General features: G+C 35.3%; 1 protein-coding gene across 13 annotated transcripts; it reads right to left on the reverse strand.

Moving 5' to 3' along the window:
- Nucleotides 1-3696: 3696 nt before the first annotated feature.
- Nucleotides 3697-27729, reverse strand: LOC105061113 (mitochondrial outer membrane protein porin 6). 13 transcript variants are annotated; one of them, XR_012135366.1, is made up of 11 exons: nt 27524-27717; nt 24645-24717; nt 22213-22324; nt 21360-21427; nt 19472-19582; nt 19126-19212; nt 17507-17715; nt 4886-5162; nt 4401-4569; nt 4257-4320; nt 3697-3998 (listed from the first exon to the last, which is right to left on the reverse strand). XR_012135366.1 is itself a non-coding variant. In XM_073245678.1 (11 exons), the coding sequence occupies exons 3-11, from the start codon at nt 22292-22294 to the stop codon at nt 3995-3997; spliced, it is 927 nt and encodes a 308-aa protein (XP_073101779.1). In that variant the 5' UTR covers nt 22295-22324; nt 24645-24717; nt 27524-27718; the 3' UTR covers nt 3697-3994. The 13 variants fall into 13 exon arrangements, 10 of the variants coding, with proteins under 10 accessions (XP_073101779.1, XP_073101777.1, XP_073101774.1 ...); XM_073245678.1 differs by lacking the exon at nt 4401-4569 and adding an exon at nt 4100-4134 and having other exon boundaries at nt 4267-4320; nt 27524-27718; XM_073245676.1 differs by lacking the exon at nt 4401-4569 and adding an exon at nt 4100-4134 and having other exon boundaries at nt 27524-27718.

A 27729-nucleotide genomic window follows, 5' to 3' on the forward strand; every position in this document is an offset into this window, starting at 1 on the left:
AAAAAAGAAGAACAAAATTTAAAACACTATGGAGAATTGCCAAAGTTATTGCTTTAGATTTGTGCAGCCACCTAACAATCATAAAATTTAAAACAAATCGTCAAAGTTATTGCTTTAGATTTGTGCAGCCACCTAACAATCATAAAATTTAAAATAAATCATGCCCTTATTTTCTGACTCCAAAAATCTCAGAGAGAGAGAGAGAGGGAGAGAGAGAGGGGTACCGAGTAGATGCAGATGGCGGCAGCTATGCAGCGATGACGATGGAGGCGCATGATGGTGGCAACCTACAAGATGGACCATGAGAAAGAGAGAGTCATAGAGAGAGAGGGGCCATACCTAAAAGATCTTGAGAGAGAGGTAGAGATTGCGGCCCGACAGACTTCAAAGAGGGATGTGGAGGCGAAGGCGGAGTGACAACGATGGTGGCAAAGGCAGAGCAATGACAACGATCATGGCCCTAGGGGAAGTAAACAATCATACATAAGAGAGGAAGAGGGAGAGAGAGAGAGAGAGAAAGTAAGGGAGGGAAAGAGAGAACCCGAAGAGGATGATGACAGGAGTGGCGAAGGGATGATGATAACGAGGGATGGCTCGATTTGATCGATGCAGTGGGACGGTGGCATGGTGGGATGATGGCACAGAGGGACGACGTCGATCGATGATCGGAGATGGCTTGAATCGATCAGTCGGTGGTGCAGCTCGACAGAGCGAGTGAGAAAGATGAAGAGAGAGGGAGGGCACGGTGGGACAGTGGTGTCAGCATGTGAAAGATTTTGGAGAAAAATTTTATCCTAAAGCCCCTTCTTCCCTTCTGTTTTTTCAATGAAAAAGTTCTTTAGCAACGAAAAATTTTGGTCGCCAAAACAAAAAAATTTTGCCGCAAAAGAGTATTTTTTTGTGATGAAAATTTTATTCATCAAAAATACTTAATTTTTTATGATGAAAAATTTTTTTCATCTTAAAAAAAAAAAACTCTAGTGATGAAAAAAAATTTTCGCCATTAAAAATCCACTTTTAGCAACGAAAATTAACATTTCATCGCAAAAGAGTCAATTTTTTGCGATCAAAATTTTTTTCATCGTAAATACTTAATTTTTAGCTACGAAATTTTTTTTATCTCAAAAACATACCTATTTACAATGAAAAATTTTTTCATCGCTAAAATTTCATTGTAAAAAATCAGATTTTTTGTAATGGAAGAAGAAAAATGGATGAGGAGGGAAGAAAAAAGAAAAAAAGGGATGAAAAAAGAGGAAGAAAGAGGGATGCCGACGAATAGGTACGAGGGAGGAGATTGAGATAAAGATATTTTTATTATTTTATAAAATTTTGTTAACAGAGATAGATGACTGGATCATATTCGAATGTACGGATAATTAGAAGAGTCAATATGACACTTTTTAAAATATAGGAGATGTAAATGAAATCAAGCTAAATTTGATGGAATATTTCTATAATTTTTTTTAATTTAATTAATAATATTATAATAATATAATAAATATTTTTATATTTTATAGTTTTATTTTTTTATATATTTTATCATTTTATTTTTTATTTCCGATTAGTGCATTTTCTTATAATTCTATTTTTATCTTAAGATATTTTTATTCATTTCACTATTATGGCATAGAGTTTTTACTATATTATGTATTTTTTATTTTTATTTTTAATTTTTTATTAAAATATAATATTCATTTGTATTCATATTAGACATTTTCAAATTCCTTTGCTGGGTCTACCGTGGGACTTGAAATTGATTTTGAGCTTGATTCTAAGAACTTGATTGTTTTGATAATCCCAAGTAAAATTAAAATCGAATCAAATTTAAATCAAGCTGGATTCAAGCGGTAATTCGAGCTTGATTCAAGCCTGAAGTAACAATATATTTTGAAACTGCTTTGTTTCTTCAAGTTCTATTTATTTTCAATCCAAATTTGATTTGAGCTTTTGAACCCTAACCAGCTTAAGTCAGCCAAGTTCTTTTGATAGCCCTGCGTCCGTATCCAAAGCGAATAAGTTGCACCACACGAGGGAAAACCACATAAATGTATATCAATAGTACAACACCTTTTGTATAATTCACTCCTTTATTTGCGCATGTTCTCAAAGATTTTTGTTAATAATAACAAAAAAAAAAAAGAGGATTTCTTAGGTGTTAATAATGTAGCTCACACTAATTTACTTGAATAGCTAAGTGCAGGTTGCAGGCTTTCTTTTTTTCTTTTTGGGACAGGTTTGACCCAACGTAGTGTCCCGTTGAGCTTACGAAGATTTGACTTGATCTCAAATAAAATTAACAATTATAATATATTATATGAAACAAAATAATGATGCCCTTATGTCCATTATTCGTACCAATTTCTTGTGCAGTTCTAGATCAAGCCCCTCGTACTAATACAACACATCATTAAATACAATGTATTACTACGACATATACGTAATTATATTTCACTTGAATAGTAATATTATATAATAACATATTGTATTCTACTATATAATATTAATATACTTTATATTTGATATACATCATAGTAATTCTTCAGTGTTAATATTATAATATAGAGTATTATTATAAAATATATTATAATAAACCAAGTACAATATTGTTATTTTAGAAAAATTGGGTAATTTAATTTATTCTAGTTATTAAGATTATTCTAGAAAACCAATCCAATGATATCTCAAACCACTTCGGCTGGGTATAAAATTTTGATGGTAAAAGAGAAAAAAATGCCATAACACATAATTTTTTCCACATTTCAATTTTTTTCAAAATCCAACAAAGATGGCCCAATGTTTGCCATTGCAAAGTCACGTCACTTTTTGATTTTTCTGCACTTGTTGTAGAAAGCTTAATATAGACTGGATGCTATTATCTATTTCACAAAGCAATCATCCAAGTAATCAAAAAAAAAAAAAAATCATCCTCCAACCACTTAAATTCTTTTCTTTGCTTTTTTTTTTTTTTAGCTTCAAAACTGTTGATCCAACTCAACTGACTTCTTAAATAAAATTACCAATCCAACTCTGCTCCTGGTTAATGCCTTTTATAAATCCATATTTAACAAAGACTAAATGAGTACTAATAATGTAAACAAGATTTTACATCCCTGGAGGATGGAGGCATCCCGATATCATAACCATCTCATTTTTATAAAAAAATGAGATAGAATGGGGTCAAAACTTTGAAACCCATCTACTAGAGAAAAAAAAAGAAGAACGAAAGAAAAAAAAAAAGAAAAAATGAAAAAAAGAAAAGAAAATGAAAAATGAAAAAAATAAGGAGAAAAAAAAAAGGGAAAGAGAAAAAAAGAAAAAAAGAAGAGATAAAAAAAGAAGAAAAAAGAATGGAAAGAAAAGAAAGTAGAAAAAAAAAAAAAAAAAAAAGAAGAACAAGAGAGACTAAAAATATCCATTATATCGTATAATTTAGACCACTGCTGAGATAGAACAGCGTAGTGAAATATCATATTTCATAGAGTAATCGAAACACATCCATCCCACAATATTTAAAACTTGATCTGTATATTATTAGCAACAAGAAATCTAATCTATAATAAGTTATTGATTGTTTTAAACGGAGGATGCAATTACTAAATTTAATTACATCATTAGATCTCCACTGCAAAACTCCTCGTTACTACTTTGATACTCTAAAATTTACCAGGTATGACTATGTAACGAAGACTCAGGTTTAAGTTTTCAGATTGTTGATGGTAATATATGTTCGTATCCCATTCCTTTAAAAGATATGCCATCTCACAGGTATTAGATAGGGCACAATGGATGCTCCTTGTGCTAGCCTAATTGCATTTTTCATCCAACTGGCTTAATACCTTATCAAATAACCAAGACTAGGTTTCTACAGAGCTCAAGTGTTCCAAATTGAGGCTGCCGAACGCCATTTCTCAAATCTCTGAGAGAAGGCCTTCCTCTCCTTCCATTGATACCTTGAAATCATCATCACAGGCTCCTCCTCTTCCTCTTACCATCACCTGGAAAAACCATGCAATCCTTCATGTTAACTAGGCATGACCTAAGGCACAGTCAAACAGTCCCATTCTTGCATCCAAATGTCCCCTTTATAATGATGTACCGGTCATGGTTCTCTCCTTCTCCTCTTCCTCCTTCCTAGAGTTTACACAAAAATGGATGTCCTCTTACCAACCATAGCATAACAAACAAATAACTCAAATAAAAGTAGTGAAAATTAGGGGGCATCTACATCATGAGTTAGGCCAGAAGAACATTACCGAAAATCACCTCTAAGAATAGCCTCAGCCCACAGCTAACCCAAATTGATGATGCCAATCCTCCCTTAATATCACAGAAGTATTTCTCTATTAGTATTCATAAATATCAAATAAGGAACAAAGGATATGTCAGAGTTTCTTTACTAGGTGCTATTTGGACCATTATCCATGAAACCATTGCAAGCAAAAATGTGATGAACTGTGATGCCCATGACCAAAGAGACTGCTGTGACCCATTTCTGTGTGAATTAAAATCACTGGGAATATAATCACAATTTGATCTTTGATGAAGCTGTCATTGAAACAAAGATACCTGAATAACAAAAGCAGACAAATTGCCACTTACTGATGCAACACATGGTTCACACACAAAAAGCCTCACAAAAAGGAAAATTAGAAAACAATTTTATATGAACTTGTATCATTATACTGAATTTCTGTAGAAACTGAGTATGGACCCTTGGCCACATGTTTCTAAACATATTCCAAAAATATATCCCCTTCACCCGAAAGCAAGCTTTGTTTTTTTCAATAAAAAATATAATATAATGACATCAAAACATGAAACATGCTCGCCTAGATTAGGAGAGCTTATCCGGTCAAGGTTTGAGAGCAAGTGCAAGACCCACCCTTGATGGTGCATTTAGTGCCTTGGGATTATACTCAGCTGAAAGAGTAAGGAATGATTGTGGCCTCCATTCATGCTGACAGAGGACTGCAGCCTTGCCGCTGTTGTTAAACCGTGTCTTTATTGTTATTAAGGGATTAAGAGCATGACAGCTTCCAATAGTAAAACTATTCCCGTATGTGTTGAACCTGTGGATCATGTCAGCAGCCACTGCAGCTCCAGTGACTGGATTCACCCCCTGAACATAAGAAGCTTTTAAGGTCCCTCCTTTGTCAGCCCTAAAAGAAATGCAAGCATATGTAAATTACAAGAGAAACATAATGTTTGTTAAATAGAAGAGGAAAACAAACAACCAAAGCTGAAAACCTGAATGAAGCAAACTTCAACAAGGGCCAAAATAAATTATGCCTACTCTGGTGCCGTTGTACGGTCATCTAAATTATAAGACAAAATCTGTGTTTCAAAGCTGAGAACCTGCACATCAAGTGGTTGCAAAGTGGATGATTCCAAAAACATGATAAATGATTTGTTCTTATCCCTCATTGGAAAGTACCTAATTGTTTTATTCCATGCTCTTCCAAATATGCAGAACAATATGCAGACAATTATCATCTACAGTTGCCATCATATGAGTAAATTTATAGAATGATTATGCTAACTATGCTCAAGAAAAATAGCATCATCCTCCTTTTCTTCGCCCTCCTTTCCCTTTTTTAGGAGAACTTCCCATCACAAGCAGTGATCTGCAAATGAGCTGAGCTGCCCCAAAACCCATCAAGCCAGGTATATTTGGGCCAAGCCAGCTTTGGTATGGGCTTTGGACCTAACACCAGATGTTCAAATTGCACTTGGGCTTAAAATCTTAAAAGCCTAATTAAATCTCGAGCTCCAATAAAGTCTTGGCCTATCTCAAAGCCAGAAATCTAAAAAACATCTAACTTATGTTTTATATATAGTTTATACAATACATTTATATATAAAAAATTACTTTTTGTTCTGAGCCACTCATCTTAAGATGATAGGTGACAAATGTTAGAAACCCGAATCCCCATCACCTATTCACAAAATCTCTAGCACTTTTCTCTGATACTCCTCTGACCCCTCGTCTCCCATCGCGCCCCTCTTCTCTCCCAACTCCAGCCCATTGAATCCTATATTGACAACATCAAGCTCCTCGGCCCCTCCACCACAACAATATTGCGTACCATCCAACAACCCTCCTTCCTCCCCATCTCCTCCCCAAATCTTAACATAATGGCATCCCATTCACCATTATCAATGATGATTCCCTCTCGATGACCCATCCTTCCTCCCCATCACCTCCACACATCTGATTTGGAGGAGGAGGCCTTCGCATCCTGATAACCCTCCGTCCTCCCCATGCCCTCCACTATTGCCTCTATATCTGCAGCCATCATCGAGAGCCACTTTCTAGAGCGGTAACTTAAGAACCAAGGAGCAACTCCCTTCGAGCTTCGGGCTGGACACAAAATAAAGCTTAGGTCCGGCTTGGACCAGAATCTGTAAAATTTTCCCACTTAGGCCCTGCTAGAAGTCCAACATGTTTAGGGCCAAGCATGGGCAAGTAGTAACCTAGCCCAGATCAAGCTCATTTCTAGCCCTGGGAGAGGAGGGCTGACCAACAAGGCCAGTTCCCACGTAGTGAAGTGCAAGATGATAATGACACAGCTAAGAGCATGTAGCTCCCACTTTTCTCACTGTCTTCTTAGGCTTAAGCTACTTGGGATGAATCTTGGGTTAATTTCAATTTTCCATAACAACTGAGACCTACTAATTGAATGGGTTAAGCATGTTTGGTTGGGTAATTTAATAGATAAGTTGGGCTAGTGTTTGAATACTCGACCTATCTGTTAGAAATGTTGAGTCTAGATAAACTATTATGGTGAAGAACATCTGACTTGAGACAAGATGAAGCCAACACATTACCACCTATAGGTGTATTTTGCTAACACCTGTAGAAGTAATGTGCTTGTACATGCACTTATAGTGCTAAAAGTGATTGACCAGATTGACACCTGTTTTCATCATGAACTGAAGTAAATTGAACCAAATTACATATGGCATCAATATATGTGAGAATAGTCATACATATAGGATAGACTGCTGCCATAGATCATGATAATACTTCTCAAAAAAAGTAGATGTTGCCCAGCTATGCAACCCAAGAGGAGGGGTGAATTGGGTTTCTAAAAATTTAAACTTAACTTACAACTTATGAAGAATATTTAACAATAGCAAGATAAGGAGAGTGTAATTGATGCAAGGGTAATGGTTGGATGCAAGAATGTAAGAGAATAAAGAAGTTTAAAATGAGAGCAATTAAGCACAACACAAACAAGAGGATTTATAGTGGTTCGGTGCCAACCTTGCACCTACATCCACTCCCCAAGCTCCTACTTGGGAATTCCAATTCACTAAATTGTATTCAACCTGAATACACTCGTCGAAACCTCCGACTCTAGCTATCCCAAGCTAGACCACTTGTTTTCCGGGTACAAACCAACCCAATACAACGTCGGAACCTCCGACTCTAGCTATTCCAAGCTAGAACACTTATTTTTCGGGTACAAGCCAACCCAATACAATCCGATTCAAGGTTCGGATCAACCTTTCCATATTTTGGAACCCTTCCAAAACAAAAACAACAACTCAAAAAGAGTATTATAGTTAATTGCGCAGAAATACAGATGAAGCTCCTTTAATGAGCAAATAAAACTTGAAATACACTTTACACAATTAGAAGGAAGCTCTTTCTGATTTTTCTCAAGGTGGTTGAAGACTTGAATAAGCTCTTGAGGGGTTGGTGAACTTGAAATGAAAGCTTCTTTAACTTCAAAAGGGCTCTTTGCTTTGGACTGAAATGAATGCTTGAAATCCTCTTCAAAATCCTTCTCTTGTTTTTGATTCCCTCATTTAAGTCCCTTTATATAACTTCAAATAATGGTGGAGAGTAATCTGGGCTGAAATAGAGCCGTTAGAGCACATTAAATGAGCATTAAATACAATTGAAACGGGTTAAAAACTAGCCATTGCGGAACTTTTCCATCACAGGGGTCGACTCATAGAGTCGACTCATGCTCATGGGTCGACTCATAGGGTCGACCTCTGTGGAATAGAACAGAAAATGATTGTTCTGTAATTTTGACCTGCAAAGTAGCAGAGGTCGACTCATAGGGTCGACTCATGCCAAGGGATCGACCCATGGAATTGACTCACAGAGAGTGCCAGTCAAAATTTCAGCGTGCCGTTCAGCCCTTTAAGCCATGAGTCGACTCATGGGGTCGACTCAAAAATAAAAATCTAGTTTTCTTACAAAATACACTTCCAAAAATATTGAAATTTCCTCCAATGAATTGTACGTCTTCAGTTCTTGCTCTTGAGGCTTCTGAATTAGGTCTTGACAAAATTACGATTTTACCCCTGAAATGCAATAAGTCTTTTTCCAAGCCAAAATCATTAGTAATCCCCTCAAATACTTTGTAATCATCAAAATCAATTCAAAGAGCAATAATCTCTCCCTTTTTGATGATGACAAAATATTTGAGCAAAAGCATATAGAAAGCATTGAACATTAATTTCAAATTTATGAAGATGCATCACTTAGATATTATTGCCAAGTATTGGAACGAGATGCATCATAAGTAGTTTAAGGAATAAATTTAAAATTTGCTGTAAATCTGAAATTTGCTTATAAGTGCATTTGCCTGGAAAGAAAAAAAACTGATTTTGATTCTTTGGCATATGACACATGTGTTGTTCATTCTTTAATGCTCTTATTGCTTAATCAAAATCCTCTTCTCGATTTTTGAATTGGTGCTTAATGTGCAATCTTTATTGCATTGGTGCTTAATGTGCAATCTTTATTGCTCTTATTGCTTTGCTCAATCTCAATCTTGATTCTCTACTCCTCCTTTTTGATAGCATCAATTGAGATTCTCTACTCTCTCTTTTTTGAATAAATTTTCTCTATTCCTTCTTTTTGATGGGATCAATTTTATATTTTTAGCTTTCTTCTTTATTGCTTATTATTTTACTCCCCCTCAATATAGCAATCGTAAAAGATATATCAATTTGGTCATTGAAAAGATATTGCTATTCAAGTATTTCAGACTTTAAAAGTAACTCCATTTGATCAGAGATATTCATTGAAAGTTAAAGTATATATATATCCAAAAGATGAGTGAATACAAAGATATTTCAATACATAAGTGTTGACTTAGAGTTCAAAAGACATGGATAGAAACTATCCAAGAGTCAATCAGTCAACAACTACAAGATAGATCCTAGACAAAAACTAAAGAAAAGACAGACTACACTGGATCTAGTAGATATCATGGCTGGACGGATCGGAGTCTGATGAATCAGAGATGGGGTGAGGAGATGAAGGATCATGTCCACGAGCTCGACCTCGATCGCGTCTGCCTCTGCCACGGATAGAGATGCCAGCACGAGTGGAGGGGTAGAAGATCCTGAAGCCTGAGAAGCAAAAGACTGAGCTACAAGAGAGAGTCTGATGGTGTCCAGAAAGTTCAGAGCTCTCAAAACAGATTGTAGCAGTGCAGTGAACTGAGTGAAAGCATGCTCACTAGAGCCCCTGATCTCTCTCCTCAGAAAGTCAAAATCACTCTCTAAGACTCCTCGTAGTCTGGCTGCCTCCACAGATAGGTCTGAGACCTCAATGATGTCCTCATGTGACTGTGGATGGGCTAAAGCTAATACTTGCCTCTGCAAGTCAAATACTCTGCCAGTCAGCCTCACTACACAACCCTCAAGCTGCTCGATGCATACTGACTGATCAGAAATCATCTGGAACACAGTGGAGATGTGGGGGATCAGTGTCTGATCAGATACATCGTGAGATGTCAATTTCTGAGCAAAAGCTGAAGTATCCATCTGACAAGATAGTATGGAAGCTACACGCTGAGATATCATCTCTATCTGATCATCAGCCAATCTGATCTCTGAAGGATGTGCTCTGCTGTCCGACTGCTGAACTGAAGTGTGCCTCCTCACAGACTCTGACGGCCCAACCTCATGGTCAGAAATAAACTGAATATCTGAAGATGCAGCCCTGTGATCACGGAGAGGTGATGATGGTCCTTCCTCCTCTGCTCTGTCCTCAGCTCTCTCTTCCACACCTTTTGTCCAACCACCATCAGTCTTGAAAAATTTCATGCGGTGCAGAGTATGGCGGTTGATAGTATCGGAGTGAGATAGCCTAACTACTGCCTCCCCCTCAAAGCTAACTCCAAACCTCCTAAATACTAAAGTGAGAGCCATACTGAAAGGCAAATGTGCCTTGGACCTATTCAAGGTCTCTCTCATAGCCTCAATCATCAATGCCGGGAGGTTCAGGGGGGTTTGAGTAATAATATGATACATAATGCAGATATCCCGACCAGAGAGGAGATCATGTCTATCACTTCTAGGGAAGAATAACTTAGTTACCATTTTGTGCAGCAGCCTCATCTCAATGGAAAGAATCTTAGCCTCTAATTTGTTTAGGCTTCCAGCGAAGGTTCTCCCTAGAATAACATTTATTTCCTCCTCTTTAACTGGGAGTTCCATATTTGTGTATCCCTCACAAGGTAAATGAAGAATTTTTTCCAAAAACATAGGATCAAGGCTAATTTTTATACCCTTTACTGTGGATTTTACTGTTTCATTGCTGTATCCCAAATTCAGATAAAATTTTCTAACAAGATCCACATAAGTATTTTCTTTTAGGGAGCAGTAGAATTCCCAACCTTGGTCCTTAATTTTTGATCCGATAGAGAACCCCTCCTTTTCAAAAAATCTGAAATCAATGTTTTTGCTGGATTCTACCTTCCTATCGGAAAGGGGTACCTTACTGGGGCTGATTGGAGACCGAGTTGTAGCAGGAGCAGATGCAGGAGCAGAGATTGAAGTTGACGTGGTCTTGGTTGCTTGTCTCTTCCGGTGCACATTTTCTTCCAACCCGCGAACTGATTTTCTCCTCTGTGGAAGCTTCATTTTCGGAGCCATTTGCACAACCAGAGCTAGCAAGAAACTTAGGAGAGCAAAATGTGTGGAGAGATAAAAGGTTTTTAAGGGAAGGATAAGAATTTTGGAGAAGAGAAGTGCCGATTTGAAAAAGACGGGTAGAGTCTAGGGTAAGCTCGACTCGCTCCAAATGGAGAAGGAGAAACGGGAGGAGCTTGGTTCCAAGAGGGCGATTTTGAGGGTGAGAGATGATGGGAGAAGAGTTTTGGGGAAAAATTTGGGTTTGAGGAAGAAGAGAGGGAGTCTTTTGGCTTGGTGGAAGGAAGAAGATGAGGAGTTGGGTCGGCTTAAGGGAGGTTTTCAACAAAAAGAAAGTGCCCGAAGGATTTAGTCAATATTACAAGTTTACCCTAGGATCGACCTTGGGGGTCGACTCATGGCACAGAGAAATTCAGAAAAATGATGAAACAATTTTGAAAAAGTTTGAAATATTAGGAGAAGGATGTTTACCCAAAAATTGATCATGAGAATGTTTATTTTGGACTTTTGAGCTCAAAAAAAAAGATGGAATTAAGCTAAAAGAATTTTTGGCATAGATACCTTGGAATCAGAGAGACACCTAAGCAGATGGATCAAAGATTCCTAGTTCTCTCCTAATTTCACAAAATCTATCTTCACTTAAGGCCATGGTAAAGATGTCAGCTAATTATTTTTCAGTACAAACATAGTCAAGAATTATGTCTTTATTTTGGACATGTTCTCTTATGAAATGATGCATGATTTCAATATGTTTTGATCTGGAATATTGAATTGGATTTTTAGTGAGATTTATAGTACTAGTGTTATCACATCTTATGGGAGTTTCATTAAGTTTGATACCAAAGTCTTCGAGTTGTTGCTTAATCCACAAAATTTGAGCACAACAACTTCCGACTGCAATGTATTCAGCCTCGGCTGTAGACAGAGCTACCGAATTTTGTTTCTTGCTAAATCAAGAGATTAGGTTAACTCCAAGAAATTGACAAGTTCCACTAGTACTTTTTCTATCTAATTTACATCCAGCAAAATCAGGATTTGAATATCCTATTAAATCAATTAGTGAGTCCTTAGAATACCATAATCCTAAAGTTTGTGTACCATTTAAGTATCTAAGGATTCTTTTAACTGCATTCAAGTGTGATTCTTTTGGATTTGATTGAAAGCGAGTACACAGACAAACACTAAACATGATATCAGGTCTACTAGCAGTTAAATATAGTAAAGAATCAATCATGCCTCTAAAAAATTTTAAGTCTACATTTTTACCTTCTTTGTCCTTGTCAAGCTTGCATGTTGGGCTCATGGGTGTGCCAATCACTTTGAAGTTCTCTATTCCAAATTTTTTGAGTAATTCTCTTGTGTACTTGGTTTGGGTGATGGAGATTCCTTCCTTCGTTTGTTTGATTTGGAGTCCGAGGAAGAATGTGAGTTCTTCCATCATGCTCATCTCGAACTCCCCCTGTATGAGCTTTACAAAATCTTGACAAAGAGTTTCATTAGTAGACCCAAAAATAATGTCATCAACATATATTTGTATAACTAATATATCATCTTGATTTCTTTTAATGAAAAGAGTTGTGTCTACAATTTCTCTTGAAAAACCATTATTAAGTAGAAATTTGCTTAGCCTTTCATACCAAGCCCTGGGTGCTTGTTTCAAACCATATAGAGCTTTATTTAATTTAAAAACGTGATTAGGAAAAACATGATTTTCAAAACCTGAGGATTGTTCTACATAAACTTCTTCAGCGATATATCCATTCAAAAAGGTACTTTTGACATCCATTTGGAATAATTTAAATTTCATAAAGCAAGCATAAGCAAGTAGAAGTCTAATTGCCTCTAATCTAGCAATAGGTGCACAAGTCTCATCAAAATCAATTCTTTCTTCTTGATTATAACCTTTTGCAATCAATTTTGCTTTATTACATTTCCATATTCATCCAATTTATTCTTATATACCCATTTTGTGTCAATTATTGAATAGTTTTTAGGTCTTGATACTAAGGTCCATACATTATTTCTTTCAAATTGATTAAGTTCTTCTTGCATTGCATTAATCCAATTATAATCTTTTTCAGCTTCGTCTATAGTTTTAGGTTCAAGATGAGAGACAAAAGTAAAATGATTAAATGCATCTTTAAGTGAAGAACGAGTTTTTACACCATGTGTGGGATCATCAATGATTAGTTCCTTGGGGTGATTGTGATCATACCTCCATTCCTAGGATAGATTATTTGTACCTTGAGGTTGTTCTTATTGTTCTTCATCTTTCTCATCCTGTTTGTCTTCATGTTCTTCACTATTTTGAATTGTTGAATCTTTTAGAGTGATCTCCTTTATTCCTTCTATAAAAGGATCTGCATCATCAAAACCTTCATTCTTCCTTGAAGGAAGATCGTTAGTTTCATCAAAGACAACATGTATTGACTCCTCTACTACTAAGATTCTTTTGTTGAAAACTCTAAAGACTTTACTAGAAGAGAAGTAACCAAGAAAAATCACTTCATCGGATTTAGCATCAAATTTTCTTAGTCTTTCTTTACCATTGTTCAAAACAAAACGTCGACAATCAAAAACATGAAAAGTTTCATCCTTATGTGCCAAAAAGAAGATCCATGTAAAATAAGAAAAATCATCAATATTTACAAAATCATATCATTTTCCACCTAGACTAGTAGTTCTAGTGGATCCAAATAAATTCAAATGTAATAGTTCTAATGGCCTAAAAATTGAAATAATATTTTTAGATTTGAATAAGACTCGTGTTTGTTTACCCATTTGGCATGCATCACAATTTCTATTCTTTTCAAAATTCAATTTGAGTAAGCCGATAACCAATTCCTTTTTAATAAGTTTTGAAAGTGAATGCATGCTAATATGTGCAAGTCTACGATGCCAAATCCAACTAGTCTCATTAATCTTGGTATTTAAGGATACTAGACATTGCATGTTTATTTTGGATAGATCATTCAAATCTACCATATAAACATTGTCATGTCTATGCCCAACAAATTTAATGCCTTCATTAGCAGGACTAGTTATAATGCAAACTAGTTTCATATATCAAATATATATAGTTTCAGATCTAAATAAAAATACATCATATATACATTAAATTTCAGATCTAAAACTAAATTTACATATATCATATATATATATATATAATTAAATTTAAAATAATGATTAAAATATTTTAAAAAATATCTTTTCAAAAATTGATTCACATCAAACTAGGACAACCTTTACAATATAGGGGGTAAACCCAATATCAGGATAATCTTATATCAGTTTGATGTAAATTTTTTAATCATTCTAATTTTAGAACTAAACTTAAATTAAACATATCATATATGCTAATTTTTAGATCTAAAAGATTTGATTTAATTATGAAGATTCAAAAATGACTTTGTATCCTTTATCACAAAATTGACTGATGCTTAATAAATTATGTTTTAAATCATCTACTAATAAAATATTTTCAATATACTTGGAAGGAGTGATACCAATATTACCTATACCAATGATCTTTCCTTTGTCATTGTCTCCAAAGGTGACCATCCCTCTATTTTTAGCAACAAGTGTAATGAATTGGGATTCATCACCAGTCACGTGTCTTGAGCATCCGCTATCAAGATACCATCTCCGGTTTGCTCCTTGGGATGCAAGACACATCTATACACAAGAATCAAGTTTTGACTTTTGGTACCCAAGTTTTGACTTTTGGTACCCAAGTTTTCTTGGGTCCTTTTTGGTTAGTCATAATGGTTCCTTTTGGAACCCATATTTTCTTTACATTGAAATTTTCATATTTGTTAGAAAAACATGAATAGGATTTGTGTCCTATTCTACCACATTTAAAGCAAGTTATATTTGAAAACTTATTATATGATGAGTTTACAAAGATATTTTTCAGAAATTTTTATTTCTTTAAAGGGTTATATCTAAGACCGACTTTATCATAAATGACTTTTTGATTGTCAAGTATCATGTGAAGTTTATTTGAGCTTAAAGTGAATTTTTTAACCATTAGTTTCAACTTGGCAATCTCATTCTTTAAATTCAAATTTTCTTGAGACAGGATAGATTTTTCATTTGAAATGCTCTCAATTTTTTTTAGTAAAGATTGATTTCTTGACTTTAATTCTTTGTTCTTTACCCCTAGCTTCTTTAGTTCATCAATTAGATCATAAAAAGCTTCATGAAGTTCTTCAAAGGTAAAGTCAATAGGAGTTTCAATATTTACCTATTTTTATGTGTCATAAGGTACAAGTTGGCTTGTTCATTTGACTCTTCTTGATGTTGTTTCATGCTCAGCTCATGAGTCATCAGTGATCCTAGAAGCTTTTCCAAAGGTAGGATGTTTAAATCTTTGGCTTCTTGGATTGCGGTCACTTTGACCTCCCAAGTCTTTGGTAAAGACCTAAGAATCTTTCTTACGAGGTCACTGTTAGAATAAGACTTACCAAGACTTTCTAAACCATTAATAATATCAGTAAAACGAGTAAACATTTCAGTTATTGACTCATCAAGCTCCATTTTAAAAAGTTCATATTTATGCACAAGCATGTTGATTTTTGATTCTTTCACTTGGTTAGTTCCTTCATGAGTTACTTCTAATCTATCCCAGATTTTCTTAGCAGACATGCATGTTGAAATACGATTGAATTCATTAGCATCTAGAGCACAATACACAACATTCATGGCTTTTGCATTTAGTTGAGCCATTTTCTTATCAACCTCATTCCATTCTCTTTCGGGTTTGGTTGATTCCACACCATCAATTATTTTAGTGGGTGTGTGTGATCCATTTACTATGATACTCCACATATCATAATCAAGTACTTGAATAAAGATTTTCATCCGAACTTTTCAATAGGTATAGTTTGATCCATTGAAAAGTGGAGGTCGGTTAGTGGACTGCCCCTCAGCTAGTGAAGCACCAACTTGAGTTGCCATAGATCTTTAGCTCTTTGATGGTTAAATCAAAGTAGGGCTAGAGCACCGAGCTCTGATACCACTTGTTGCCCAGCTATGCAACCCAAGAGGGGGGTGAATTGGGTTTCTAAAAATTTAAACTTAACTTACAACTTATGAAGAATATTTAATAATAGCAAGATAAGGAGAGTGTAATTGATGCAAGGGTAATGGTTGGATGCAAGAATGCAAGAGAATAAAGAAGTTTAAAAGGAGAGCAATTAAGCACAATATAAACAAGAGGATTTATAGTGGTTCGGTGCCAACTTTGCACCTACATCCACTCCCCAAGCTCCTACTTGAGAATTCCAATCCACTAAATTGTATTCAACCTAAATACACTCGTCGGAACCTCCGACTCTAGCTATCCCAAGCTAGACCACTTATTTTCCGGGTACAAGCCAACCCAATACAATGTCGGAACCTCCGACTCTAGCTATTCCAAGCTAGAACACTTGTTTTTCGGGTACAAACCAACCGAATACAATCCGATTCAAGGTTCGGATCAACCTTTCCACGTTTTGGAATCCTTCCAAAACAAAAACAACAACTCAAAAAGAGTATTACAGTTAATTGCACAGAAATACAGATGAAGCTCCTTTAATGAGCGAATAAAGCTTTAAATACACTTTACACAATTAGAAGGAAGCTCTTTCTGATTTTCCTCAAGATGGTTGAAGACTTGAATAAGCTCTTGAGGGGTTGGTGAACTTGAAATGAAAGCTTCTTTAACTTCAAAAGGGCTCTTTGCTTAGGGCTGAAATGAATGCTTGAAATCCTCTTCAACACCCTTCTCTTGTTTTTGATTCCCTCCTTTAAGTCCCTTTATATAACTTCAAATAATGGTGGAGAATAATCTGGACTGAAATAGAGCCGTTAGAGCACATTAAATGAACATTAAATGCAATTGAAACGGGTTAAAAACTAGCCGTTGCGGAACTTTTCCGTCACAGAGGTCAACTCATAGGGTCGACCTTTGTGGAATAGAACAGAAAATGCTTGTTCTGTAATTTTGGTCTGCAAAGCAGCAGAGGTCGACTCATAGGGTCGACTCATGCCAAGGGATCGACCCATGGGGTCGACTCATAGAGAGTGCCAGCCAAAATTTCAGCGTGCCGTTCAACCCTTTAAGCCATGAGTCGACTCATGGGATCGACTCAAAAATAAAAATCTAGTAAAAATCTAGTTTTCTTACAAAATACACTTCCAAAAATGTTGAAATTTCCTCCAATGGATTGTACATCTTCAGTTCTTGCTCTTGAGGCTTCTGAATTAGATCTTGACAAAATTACGATTTTGCTCTGAAATGCAATAAGTTTTTTTCCAAGCCAAAATCATTAGTAATCCCCTCAAATGCTTTGTAATCATCAAAATCAATTCAAGGAGTAACAGTAGAGCTTCCATCTATCATGGAATTTACAACCAACCAACAAATAAACAACATTTTAAAGTGAAGCATGCACTGAGTATGAAAAGCAGAAAATGTTACAACTAATTGATAAGAACATTATTAAAGCTATGCAAACTTATACCATTATGCTTTCAGTATTAAGCAGATAATGAGAGGGTTGAAGTTTACAATAATTAAGAACAACCAATACATAGATAACAAAGCACTTACAATATCAGGGCAGCAGAGAAATCATGCTTGTTAAAGCCAATCCCAGAATTGTATTCGGTGAAAGATGCAGAAGCACTATCAAACCCAACCTCAGTACCAAGAGTAAGTTCTTTGCTGCCAATTGCCGCTGCCAATTCCAGCAAAGGTATAGGTGTTAAAACAATGCTAGAATTAATCGCTGCACGGTCATAAAGGTATTGTAGATCAAGCTGGAACAAGACACATCCAAAATGATCAGACTCCTTTTCCAAAATCAAACTCATATTTATAACAAAAGACACGAGCCTCCTTATATTATAGGAAATGAGAGGATCTTATGAATGTAAATATGATTTTCTCACCCTTCTCATCATTATGCTGCAAATACTTCTCAATTGAAAGCCCAAAAATCAATAATATGGTAAATTGATAATGACAACTAGCATGTGCTATCCTTGTACAAAATAGAAACACAAAGCAGGTTTCTGCTTTTATCAACTGAACAACATAATCCCAGCACACATAAAAGGAATTAATGATAGAGAAAACACTTCGACCCTACTGACTGTAAATGAGATCCCAGACACGAGCCAGTATAAATTTAACATTACATATTTATACTACATTAGATAGCTCAGTAGATAGTGATTCTTTTATCACAAAAAATAAATCATGGTCAACACATGTCCAAGCGAGTACACCTTATTCACCAAAAGTTACATTAATAAAACAGAAGCAGGCAGTTATCATGCTTGATGATAGTGATAGTAGAAGAGTTGAGAAGTGGGTCCAAATTGGGAATAGGAATTTGTAAGGACAGACAAGCAAGAAAATTCTAGGTAACCAAGCAAAATTTTAGCTGAACTCAGCAAAGACATCACTTTAAGAAGTTAAATTACAGTAAAAAGTACTGAGTCAACTTGGGGGGAAAATGAGAATATGGATAGGACTTGGATGATTGTTAATCCCAAGACCTCCAGTCAGTATATACAAAATCTGGAAATAAACCAGTGTATATTTCTATTTAAAGTAAGTTTCTGAGATGTTTATCCAGATATTCTTGAAATCATTACAGATCCACAAGACTACATTATCTAAGTATAAATTAGAAGAAAAAAAAGCATCACGAAGACTCTGAAATTGGACAACAGCCAATAGAATTTTAAGTTAAATCAGGAGTCCAGGGGTAGGTAAGATAATTCAGTTTTGTACTTTCATGTAACAAAAGGGTTAGAACCTTTTAAATAGATGTTTAATAACTCATAAAATCAGTAAGATCGAATCAAGTTTAAGATGTCCTTTTAAATGGGGTTCCATAAGGAAATGAAGTTCGAATATTCTTTCCCTAATTTTCCTCATTTTACACAGTTTTTGTACAAAAGATTAGTCACCTTTTCCAAGTGATGATAGGAGCTCTTACTTGTCTCTTTAACTGAAGCCACTTGTTTGCCAAAACCCAACTTGGTTGGGAAGTCAGATGAAGATCCAAAACACTAGTCTAGATTTTGATTTGCAATAGAACTAAATTAGAATAGGTTCAGCTCACAACCTAATCAGCTGCTCTAAAGAATGAAAGCACACATATAAAATACAACTATACAAGTACTTTGTTCACCCTCATAAATTGACCGGTTACTCACCTTGCCAGACTTTTGATCAGGGATTCTGAAGCTGAATGAAGTCCTGACACCAGCAACTAACTCATTAACAGTAATTGTAGTTGAGACCTGCAATATGTAAGAATACTCAGGCTCATCTTCTCACATCTACAAGCATATGTAATTGAAGAAATATGTCTGTTCCTTCAATGTTAACTTGATCAGATGCATATGCATAGAATATAAAACCATGCATGCAGCCCCACTGGAAGGTATACCATGTCTATCTAATTATGATAGTAGACTCGTCCAGCATTAAAGTTACATAAGAGTTTCCAAAATTGAAGATGATCTAACTTTAACATTGTATCCAAGATCCTCAACTTACATTGTAATCGGTGTCAACTTTAACATCAACAGTTGTTTTCCCACTTCTATATTGAGTACTTATATCACCAATAAATAGCTGATCTTTCTTCACACCCATAGCTGTGAGCCCCTGTCCATATAATCAGCATCTTTAGAAGAATGCAAAACAACAACATGCACAAGTGAAATAACCTTTTTGTGCAAAAGAAAACTCTAAAAAGAACAGATAAAATTTGCCATAGCATGCAGGTTCAAAACTTGCATAATGAGTATCACTGTGCAAAAGGCCAATTCTAAGAAAAAACTTGGCAGGCTAAGAAATATGCAGATCTGCTGTCAGATCTGATATACAAAAAGATGCAGAGGAAAGGAGTAAGGCAGAGAAGAAAAAGGGAAAATGAGGAGAATAACAAATAAGAAGAATGAAGGTGGAGGACAAGCAGAGGAGGTAGAACCTGTTTTCAGAATTGGGTGCGGAGACAACAGAGAACACAGAAAGGAGAAAACAGATGATTTTGTGTGTGTGTGTGGGTGGTGGGGGGGGGGGGGGCAGAAGCCCTGTGCAGAGCTTCTTCAGTAGAGCCTTGCATTATAATTCTTCAAAAAGTACATCCAAAATAACAATGTTGCCATTCACAACTTGACAAAGTAACAAAAGTAGACGATAAAAAACCAAATAATTTTAACAAGCAACTAAACCTAAAGATAATACATGAAAATTATGGCTTAAAACAATTATGGTTCCATTAACTCTATTTTGAAATTTATAAATGTTTAGAAAATCATCAAAAAATGAACGTAAGAAATGCAACAAAATTGATGAAATTGTAGCGTTCATCCCATCTAAAACTAGTTAGTCCAAGTACCTTCTAATTACAAAATAAATTCTTAGTTCACTATCAAGTGCCAAGTCCATTCTTCATGGTTTTCCTATCATTATCTTAGCTTCATGAAAAATATGTTTTATATAAGAATAAATTATATAAATAATTTAAGAAACAGTCGAAAAATGTTGCATATTATTTGCAAAGTTTTCTCCAAAAAATTGTTCTATACATTTTTCATACTCTTTTTTCCCCCTAAGGAAATGTAGTTTTTTAAGTATGTTAGCATATGAACCTATCAAAGGAAGCAAAACATAGGGCATTGCTATCAATATTTATTAATTTTATGTTTAATACCTAGGCTTCACACAAGGTCAGTCTTTCCCAATAGTCATGTTTGGTTAAGGATTCAGCACCAATCCTAAAGCTGAAAACATCCAGATGTAACTTCTTGCCAATGTAAGACAGATCCAAACTTGATCAATTGCTTGTTGGACATAAAAATTATTAGTCAGCACCTGTTGCATCCTTGTTAAGAATAAATTATAAACTCTAGCAAAATCTAACAATATGAAAGGAGAAAACATCAAGAATAGTCTGCTTACCAGGAAAACAATCTATAACTCAATTTGCTTCTTCCATCATATGCAAAATGTCCACTTATCAAAATGTTTATGTTTAAATTGTTATTTCTTTATTCCTTTCTCTTAGTCATTTTGCTCCTCACCAATTTCCTTAATTTTATGCTAAATTACGGCCCTAGTCAATCAAGTGCAGAACTTTGACTTTGTGATTATGGTGTAAGCTAGTCAAATAAGCAACTCCATAGCATTCTCATAAATAATTTGTAATAAGCGACAAATTAAAATAAATGCTTAGACTAAAAATTAGCAATATAGCACAATCACATAAATTATGCTAAAACATCTGGAGGGAACATTAAAATAACAAATAATAGCCTAAAAACCTCATTCTCCAGGAGCAATTTTATTTTTTTTATTTTTTCTGTAGGATCTCACTAGACATGGGATTACTAATAATGTAAAAAGAAATTCACTCAAATGCAGAAAATCTTTTTTTTACCAGTCCAGCATCACTCGGTGTTGTCAAAGTGAACTTGTGATCGAAGTTGTAATCTTTCGTCAAAAGATCTTCAAGGAGAAAGTATAAAAAAATTATTAGCTGACTTGACGAGAAAAACAAATCTGATTATCAGATTGATACATGTATCCACATCAAACAGAAGGCCACTATGAAAAGCAAGAAGTTTGTAAAGCAATACAAGAGACAAGAAGGAAAAAAAGATTAAACAGCAAAAGTTATATCAAATCTGTATTTTAGTAGCATTGTTTGAATTATCTGCAATCATATGTTTTTAATAATAATAATAAACACTTAGAATAAGGAAAACTCTAGATACTTGAATGAATCAACAACTATGTGAGAGATTCAGTTCATTCTGTTACTAGTTCAAAGCCAACAATATGAAAATAAATAACTGCCAGGAGACGAGTTCTGCATAAAATGGGAGCACACCACCTGAAATGTCATTATGTAAAATAAACCAGTCCACCCAAAAGGGAAGACCAAACCCTGAGGATAAATAAGAATAACAACAACATCAGAAGTACCAGGATTACCCAAATCCCTGTACTAATGAGAACCATGGGCCAGTTGAAGGATAATTTCACAATAATAATTACGTTTGCCCCCATGAATCTAAATTTACTCAAAGGTTTGCATGGTTCTCTCCAACAAAGCAATGTATAAAATGACATCGACATAATATCCAGCAGACATTATTCGTCCAAACACCCGATCTTCTTATGGAAATGGAGTGTATAATTTGACCTTAGTAATATTGGGTGATAGGTGTTTGGTGTATTTCTTTTGAAGGAAACAACATATACTAAGAGGAAAATTCCCTGAGTTCCACCAGTTCTAAATGATTTGCATTCAATGTCGTCATTGCTAGCAAGATAGATAAATGCATGAACCGTGTTTAGCACATACCGCATACCGCGTTCATATTACCTAACATCTAGCACCTAGTGCCACCAATCATAAAAGTATTAGATGAAAAACGTTCAAACAAGGCCATCTCAAAACTGTCTCATCAAACACTTCAAGTTTAGGGTTGTATCCAGACATAAACTGAAAAATGTAAGTATATAATTCAAAAATTGAACTTAAAATTGGTCCAGAGGGAACTAGCAATCATGTCACCCTGATCCATATATGAATATGTTATGACCAGAAATCATCCAAAACAGATGGTTAAGTGTAGGAACAGCTCCAAACATTCAAACCAGCCAGAATTCTTCAGGTCAAAATAGGTTTCATAACCGTGGATCCACATTTAACCATAAAACTCAAGCGTGTCCATTACCATATCTCACTCAAATAGAAAGGAACCTAATCCCCTGCCGCAATACTCATATACATGATATCTTCGCAGAGACTACTGTTAACAATACATAGTAACAAAGCCATTTAGGAGTGCCTTATGTCTAAATAAGTAACCCCGTGCCACATCCATTGGCCTTCATTCAACAAACTTATCCCATAAGCCATGGAGGCTCTATTAGCATCCATGCAGTTTTGGCCACACAAAATCCTTTTGTCCTTCTGATGCATTTTTCATAACTGTTAGAATTTAAAAGAATGGACATGAAGTAGAAAGTGCCTAGAACATGATATTCAAAAAGGATGGTTGTACCCATAAGCATAGAAATTTAGTGAAAACATATTCAATCTTCTCTTGAATTTCTCAATCATTAGAGTGCAATTCATCTGAGATTTAAAATAGTGCACCTAAGGTTCAACCTTGTATAGAGGATTGAAACTAAGAAAACTCTGTATTTGAAAGTAACCTAAACCAAAGACCAAACTGATTTTCATAAATTTAAAAGGATCCTTCATGTAAAGGATGATGGTGACATCAGCCACTAAACTCACCACCATGAACCATGCATATCCAGCCATAATCAAGCCACTCTCCTAGTTGTGTTAAAAGGTAGAAAAGCCAAAATAAAGAAAAAGGCAGAGGATTTGTTTCAAGATTTCTGCAGCTGGGGTTTTGACAGCTAGGGCTTTACCAATAAGTTGTTGCCATCATCTTCATTTTCTCGTGCATGTGACTGCATGCTTTCCTGTATGTGCTCTGTATGTTTGCGGGTTGTGAGTGTGACTGTCTTGTTTGGTTGCATAATGTATGCACTGTGAGTGTGTCGTGTCTACATGTGTGCTATATGTATTGTGTTTGACTGATATTTCATTGTCAAATATGTTTAAAATATTTTTGCAACTTTACGGGTGCATGAGTAGCTTCACTCCTTACACCTATGCCCCAAGAGACCTTGGCACCTTTGTACACCGAGCCTTATAATAACTTTGATCTTTGTTCCAAAACACAGCAACTAATTTTTGAGTTGCAAAAGAACAACAGGGTCATTGGATCCTTACTACAAGTTGTTTATGCAGAATGAATTATAAAACAGAGAATTATGTTCAGCAACAATTACTCAGTTAAACTCCCTTGTCTCTCTCAACTCAAGTCACAGATGAGCATCTTTAAGTGCCTAGGATAGTTCTTTTGAAAGATTGTGAAATGGAATAAGCTTGAAACTTGCATGTTTTTGCAACTAGCATCCACTGATTCTGGAAAAGGTAATGCCTAGTGTAAAATCAATTTGATTAAGCAAATGGCATCACATAAGTGAGTCGATTTCGTGACAGAAATAACCTAGCTAAATCCGGGTCCAAAAAATTAACAACATAAATGCAGTAGTGTGATACTAGCGGGTTTAGATATGTAAAAGACACATGTTTATCTTTACAAGAAGCCAACCAGATTATTACTCCACATATGCTCAACTATAAACTCACCACAAAGATTTAATAGAAAGATGCTACAGGGTTCTGGCCATATCAAGACTAAAAAGAACTCTCATGCAGTTCAGCTTTGCATGTAGAAGCAGCTGTGAGCAAAGAATATCCCATAATAGCATAGTATCTAATAGACTCAAATACATGAGTAAAATAAAATTGAAATGTCTCAACAACGAATACCCATGTGTTAATGAAAATTAGATTGTGGAAGCTGAAAAATAGCTTCAAACCTGTCGATAAAGAACATATCTAAAACAGCACTAATTCTTCTGATAAAATGTACTCCATATTAAGTATTTAAAGTACATTTCATTCAAGTATTGTTAAAATTTAAGAGTGTAATATATCATAATATCATTGAAACTGTGTAGTAAAGCCACATAATTTCAGCGTTAAAATTTCAGTTTCACAAATGGAATTCTGGTTGTTATTTTCTAGCTTCTGTTTAGAATAATATAAGTGAAAATAGAGACTTGCCTCTTGCCTTCTTCCCAATATCAGAAAATGGAGCTGGACCATTGCCCATCTTTCATCCAAATAAAAGATGTACCTGTCCAAATGCCATAGTGCCAAAGGAGTTTTAGACAAATAACAGGATTGTTAATAAATAATATAGATCAAGACCAAAGAGAACAAGCCAAATTCAAATAATCAAAATCTGATCAACTCCTTATGGAGCTAACTATATTCTAGAAAGCGGCTTTGCCAACATGAATAAAGCTCACGAGATGGCACAGCATTATTGCAGATCATACTCTAGTTAATTTTTAGTATGCTGAATCTAACAAAACTTATTTCAATGTAATATACTTCCAAAAATTGCAAGAAAAAATCAAATTAGTTTTCAAAAATTGCAAGATAAAATCAAATTAGTTTTTAAACATTGCAGCTAAAAGCACAAGTTGAGATTTGTTATACATCTCAAAAATAAAAGAATTGAATATCATAGGAAACCAAGATTTTAAGTCTCAGCAGGATAGGGGCATCTCGATTGTCTTGTTCCATTCCTGTAAGAAAACAAGATTGGGACCCATCCATGCGGGGAAGAAGAAGAAAGAAAGTTCGGAAATATGAAGAAAAATTGAAAGGAAAGAAGAAAAGGAAGAAGAAAAAAGAATGAAAGGAAGGAAAGAAGAAAAAAAGGAAAGAGAAAAAATAAAGGAAAGGAAACAAAGAAAGAAGGAAAGGAAGGGACAAGAAAAAGAAAAAGGAATAAAATGGAAAGAAAGGAATGAAAAAATGAAGGAAAGAAAGAAGAAAAACAATAACAGAAAACTAAAAAGGAAAGGAAAGAAGAAGGGGATAGAGATGGAGGGTACCTAAGTGACTCTCAATTGGGACTGCATAGGGTGGGATAGTAGGGCGTCCTATTCCATGAAGAAACTCAGACACCCCAATCTCACAAGATTTAAGATCTTGTATGAAACAGACTACCAAGGATCTCTATTTTTTGTCAAACTAGAAGAATACTCATGAAGACCTTTCACAATTTGCATATATAAACTATTAGTAGAAAACTAATACATATTAGAACAATTTAAATGTTCACCAGTTACCACTACAAACTCCCATCTGAAGATTCCTAAGGCATACAAAGAAGGATAGCAGACATTTCATCATCATGATAACAAAGCAAATATAGAAAAAGTAGTCAGAAATTACAAAATAACAATTACAGTGATATTGAAAAGTCTATGGAGAAGTTAAGCAAAAGGTATAGAAAATTTTTAAAAAGCAAGTTCAAAATTAAAAAAAAATGAATAAAATTATATTTCACAAAAGGCAGAGCTGATGAACAATTTTAGTGCAGAACGTGGATAAAAGAACAAAATTTTAAATGAAAATGATTAAAAACCAAACAGGCATTAAGATGACCACTTTTTGGTTTGCTTAGCTCATCATCTCAACCTTTGCAAATCTATAATACTATCTTATGTTGGAGCAATCATCGTTTTCTAGGTGTTGCGGCCAACTTCCTATTGCCTGTCGTCGGTGAAGAGCACCTGTAAAACAATGTCCTTACAGACCGGAGTTGTGTCCGATGGGGACCTTTCGATGCTTAAGTCAGAGAGGAGTTGGGGAACAGTAGAAAAATGAGTAGCAAAGTCTTGGCTCAAGATTACCTTACCAGTGTTGCCCACTTACCCTTTTTTATAGATGATTTTAATGTAACCGTCAAGCACATGGTCCCACTTTTTATGACGCTAAATTATCGAGTCATAATTGTGGAGTTAGTGGGTTATTTATTTTCACTAATTGCTATGATAGGTAGTCGATAATCGTTCATAACGGTTAGGATATGTTGAGCAAACAGGCGGACTATATGTCAGCAATACTAATATGTTGGTAGAAAGTCCGAGCGACCATCGGTAAGCAATTCTGATATACCGACAGTCTCAAGTCGGAGGTTGTTCAAGTCGTCTATTGTTGATTGATAATAGCCAACTGTTGGTCGGTCAACCGATCGTGAGTTTGTTCAATACATTCGGTCGGCCGATGTAGAGTCGGAGTCGGGGTTGGTTAACTTGAGTCGGAGGTCGGTTGACTTGCCCCAACATTAGAAAAGAGACTTGTGCCAAAATATACACTTCGTGATTTCCTCTTACAAGAAAAAAAGTTGCTGTCGAAATTGACAGAATTGAAAGTCGAGCTCTGATTGCATCTATTCTTCCCATCCCAACAGAATGTCCAAAACGCAATCGTACAGCTTTTTCAGTTCAGCAGAATTTCAAAGACAGCCATAAACTCCCACCAAAACTTTATTTTTAAGAAATCAGAAGTAATCAGGTCACGTATCAATCAACAATATAATATCTGAGACCACATAAAAAAGACAGGTATGAACAGAGATCCTGTGTTAATATCTGTCAAACAACAATTGTGATCTCAAGAACATCATGACGTTAAAGGACATCAAATTTTACCAATACCATCCATAAACAAAATACGAGCAGCCAATACTATCTATTAAACATAAGCGACGACTTTTTACTAAAATATTCAGATTCAACCCATCGACGATCCAAAAAGGATTACTTCATTGATGGTTGAGAACTCAACGGCACAACCAGAGCCCAAAAAATATAGAGAACATGCTCTTATCCTACTATCAATTAAATAGTTAAAAGTTCACTACTTCATGCTCTCTCTCACTGGCAATCTGATCAAGAAAAAGTTTCATCCGATCGAAACAATCGCAACTTTATCAGAAAATAATGCAACTAAACAAAACATAAGGAAATCTATAACAGAATCAAACCATCGAAAATCGTACAAAAATATGAATGCAATAGCTGGCTTGGATCAAATTAGAGATCACAGAAGGGAACAGAGAGAGAGGGGGTGAGATTATGGACCTGGAATCGGCCACCAAAGATCGGAACGTCGGGTGGCTGGAGACGGGCAAGGCTTTTTGGACTCCGCCGGGTTCGCCCAAAAAAAAAAAAAAAAAAGGAGAGAAAAGACGAAAAGAAAAAACAAGCTTATGGAGCTACAACGCTGGAGGGCTTTGAGGCGCAGAGAAAAACCCTTTTTTTTCTTTTCTAAAGGACAAGGAAACCTG

Source organism: Elaeis guineensis, chromosome 11, assembly GCF_000442705.2.
Source record: "Elaeis guineensis isolate ETL-2024a chromosome 11, EG11, whole genome shotgun sequence".
NCBI lineage: Eukaryota > Viridiplantae > Streptophyta > Magnoliopsida > Arecales > Arecaceae > Elaeis > Elaeis guineensis.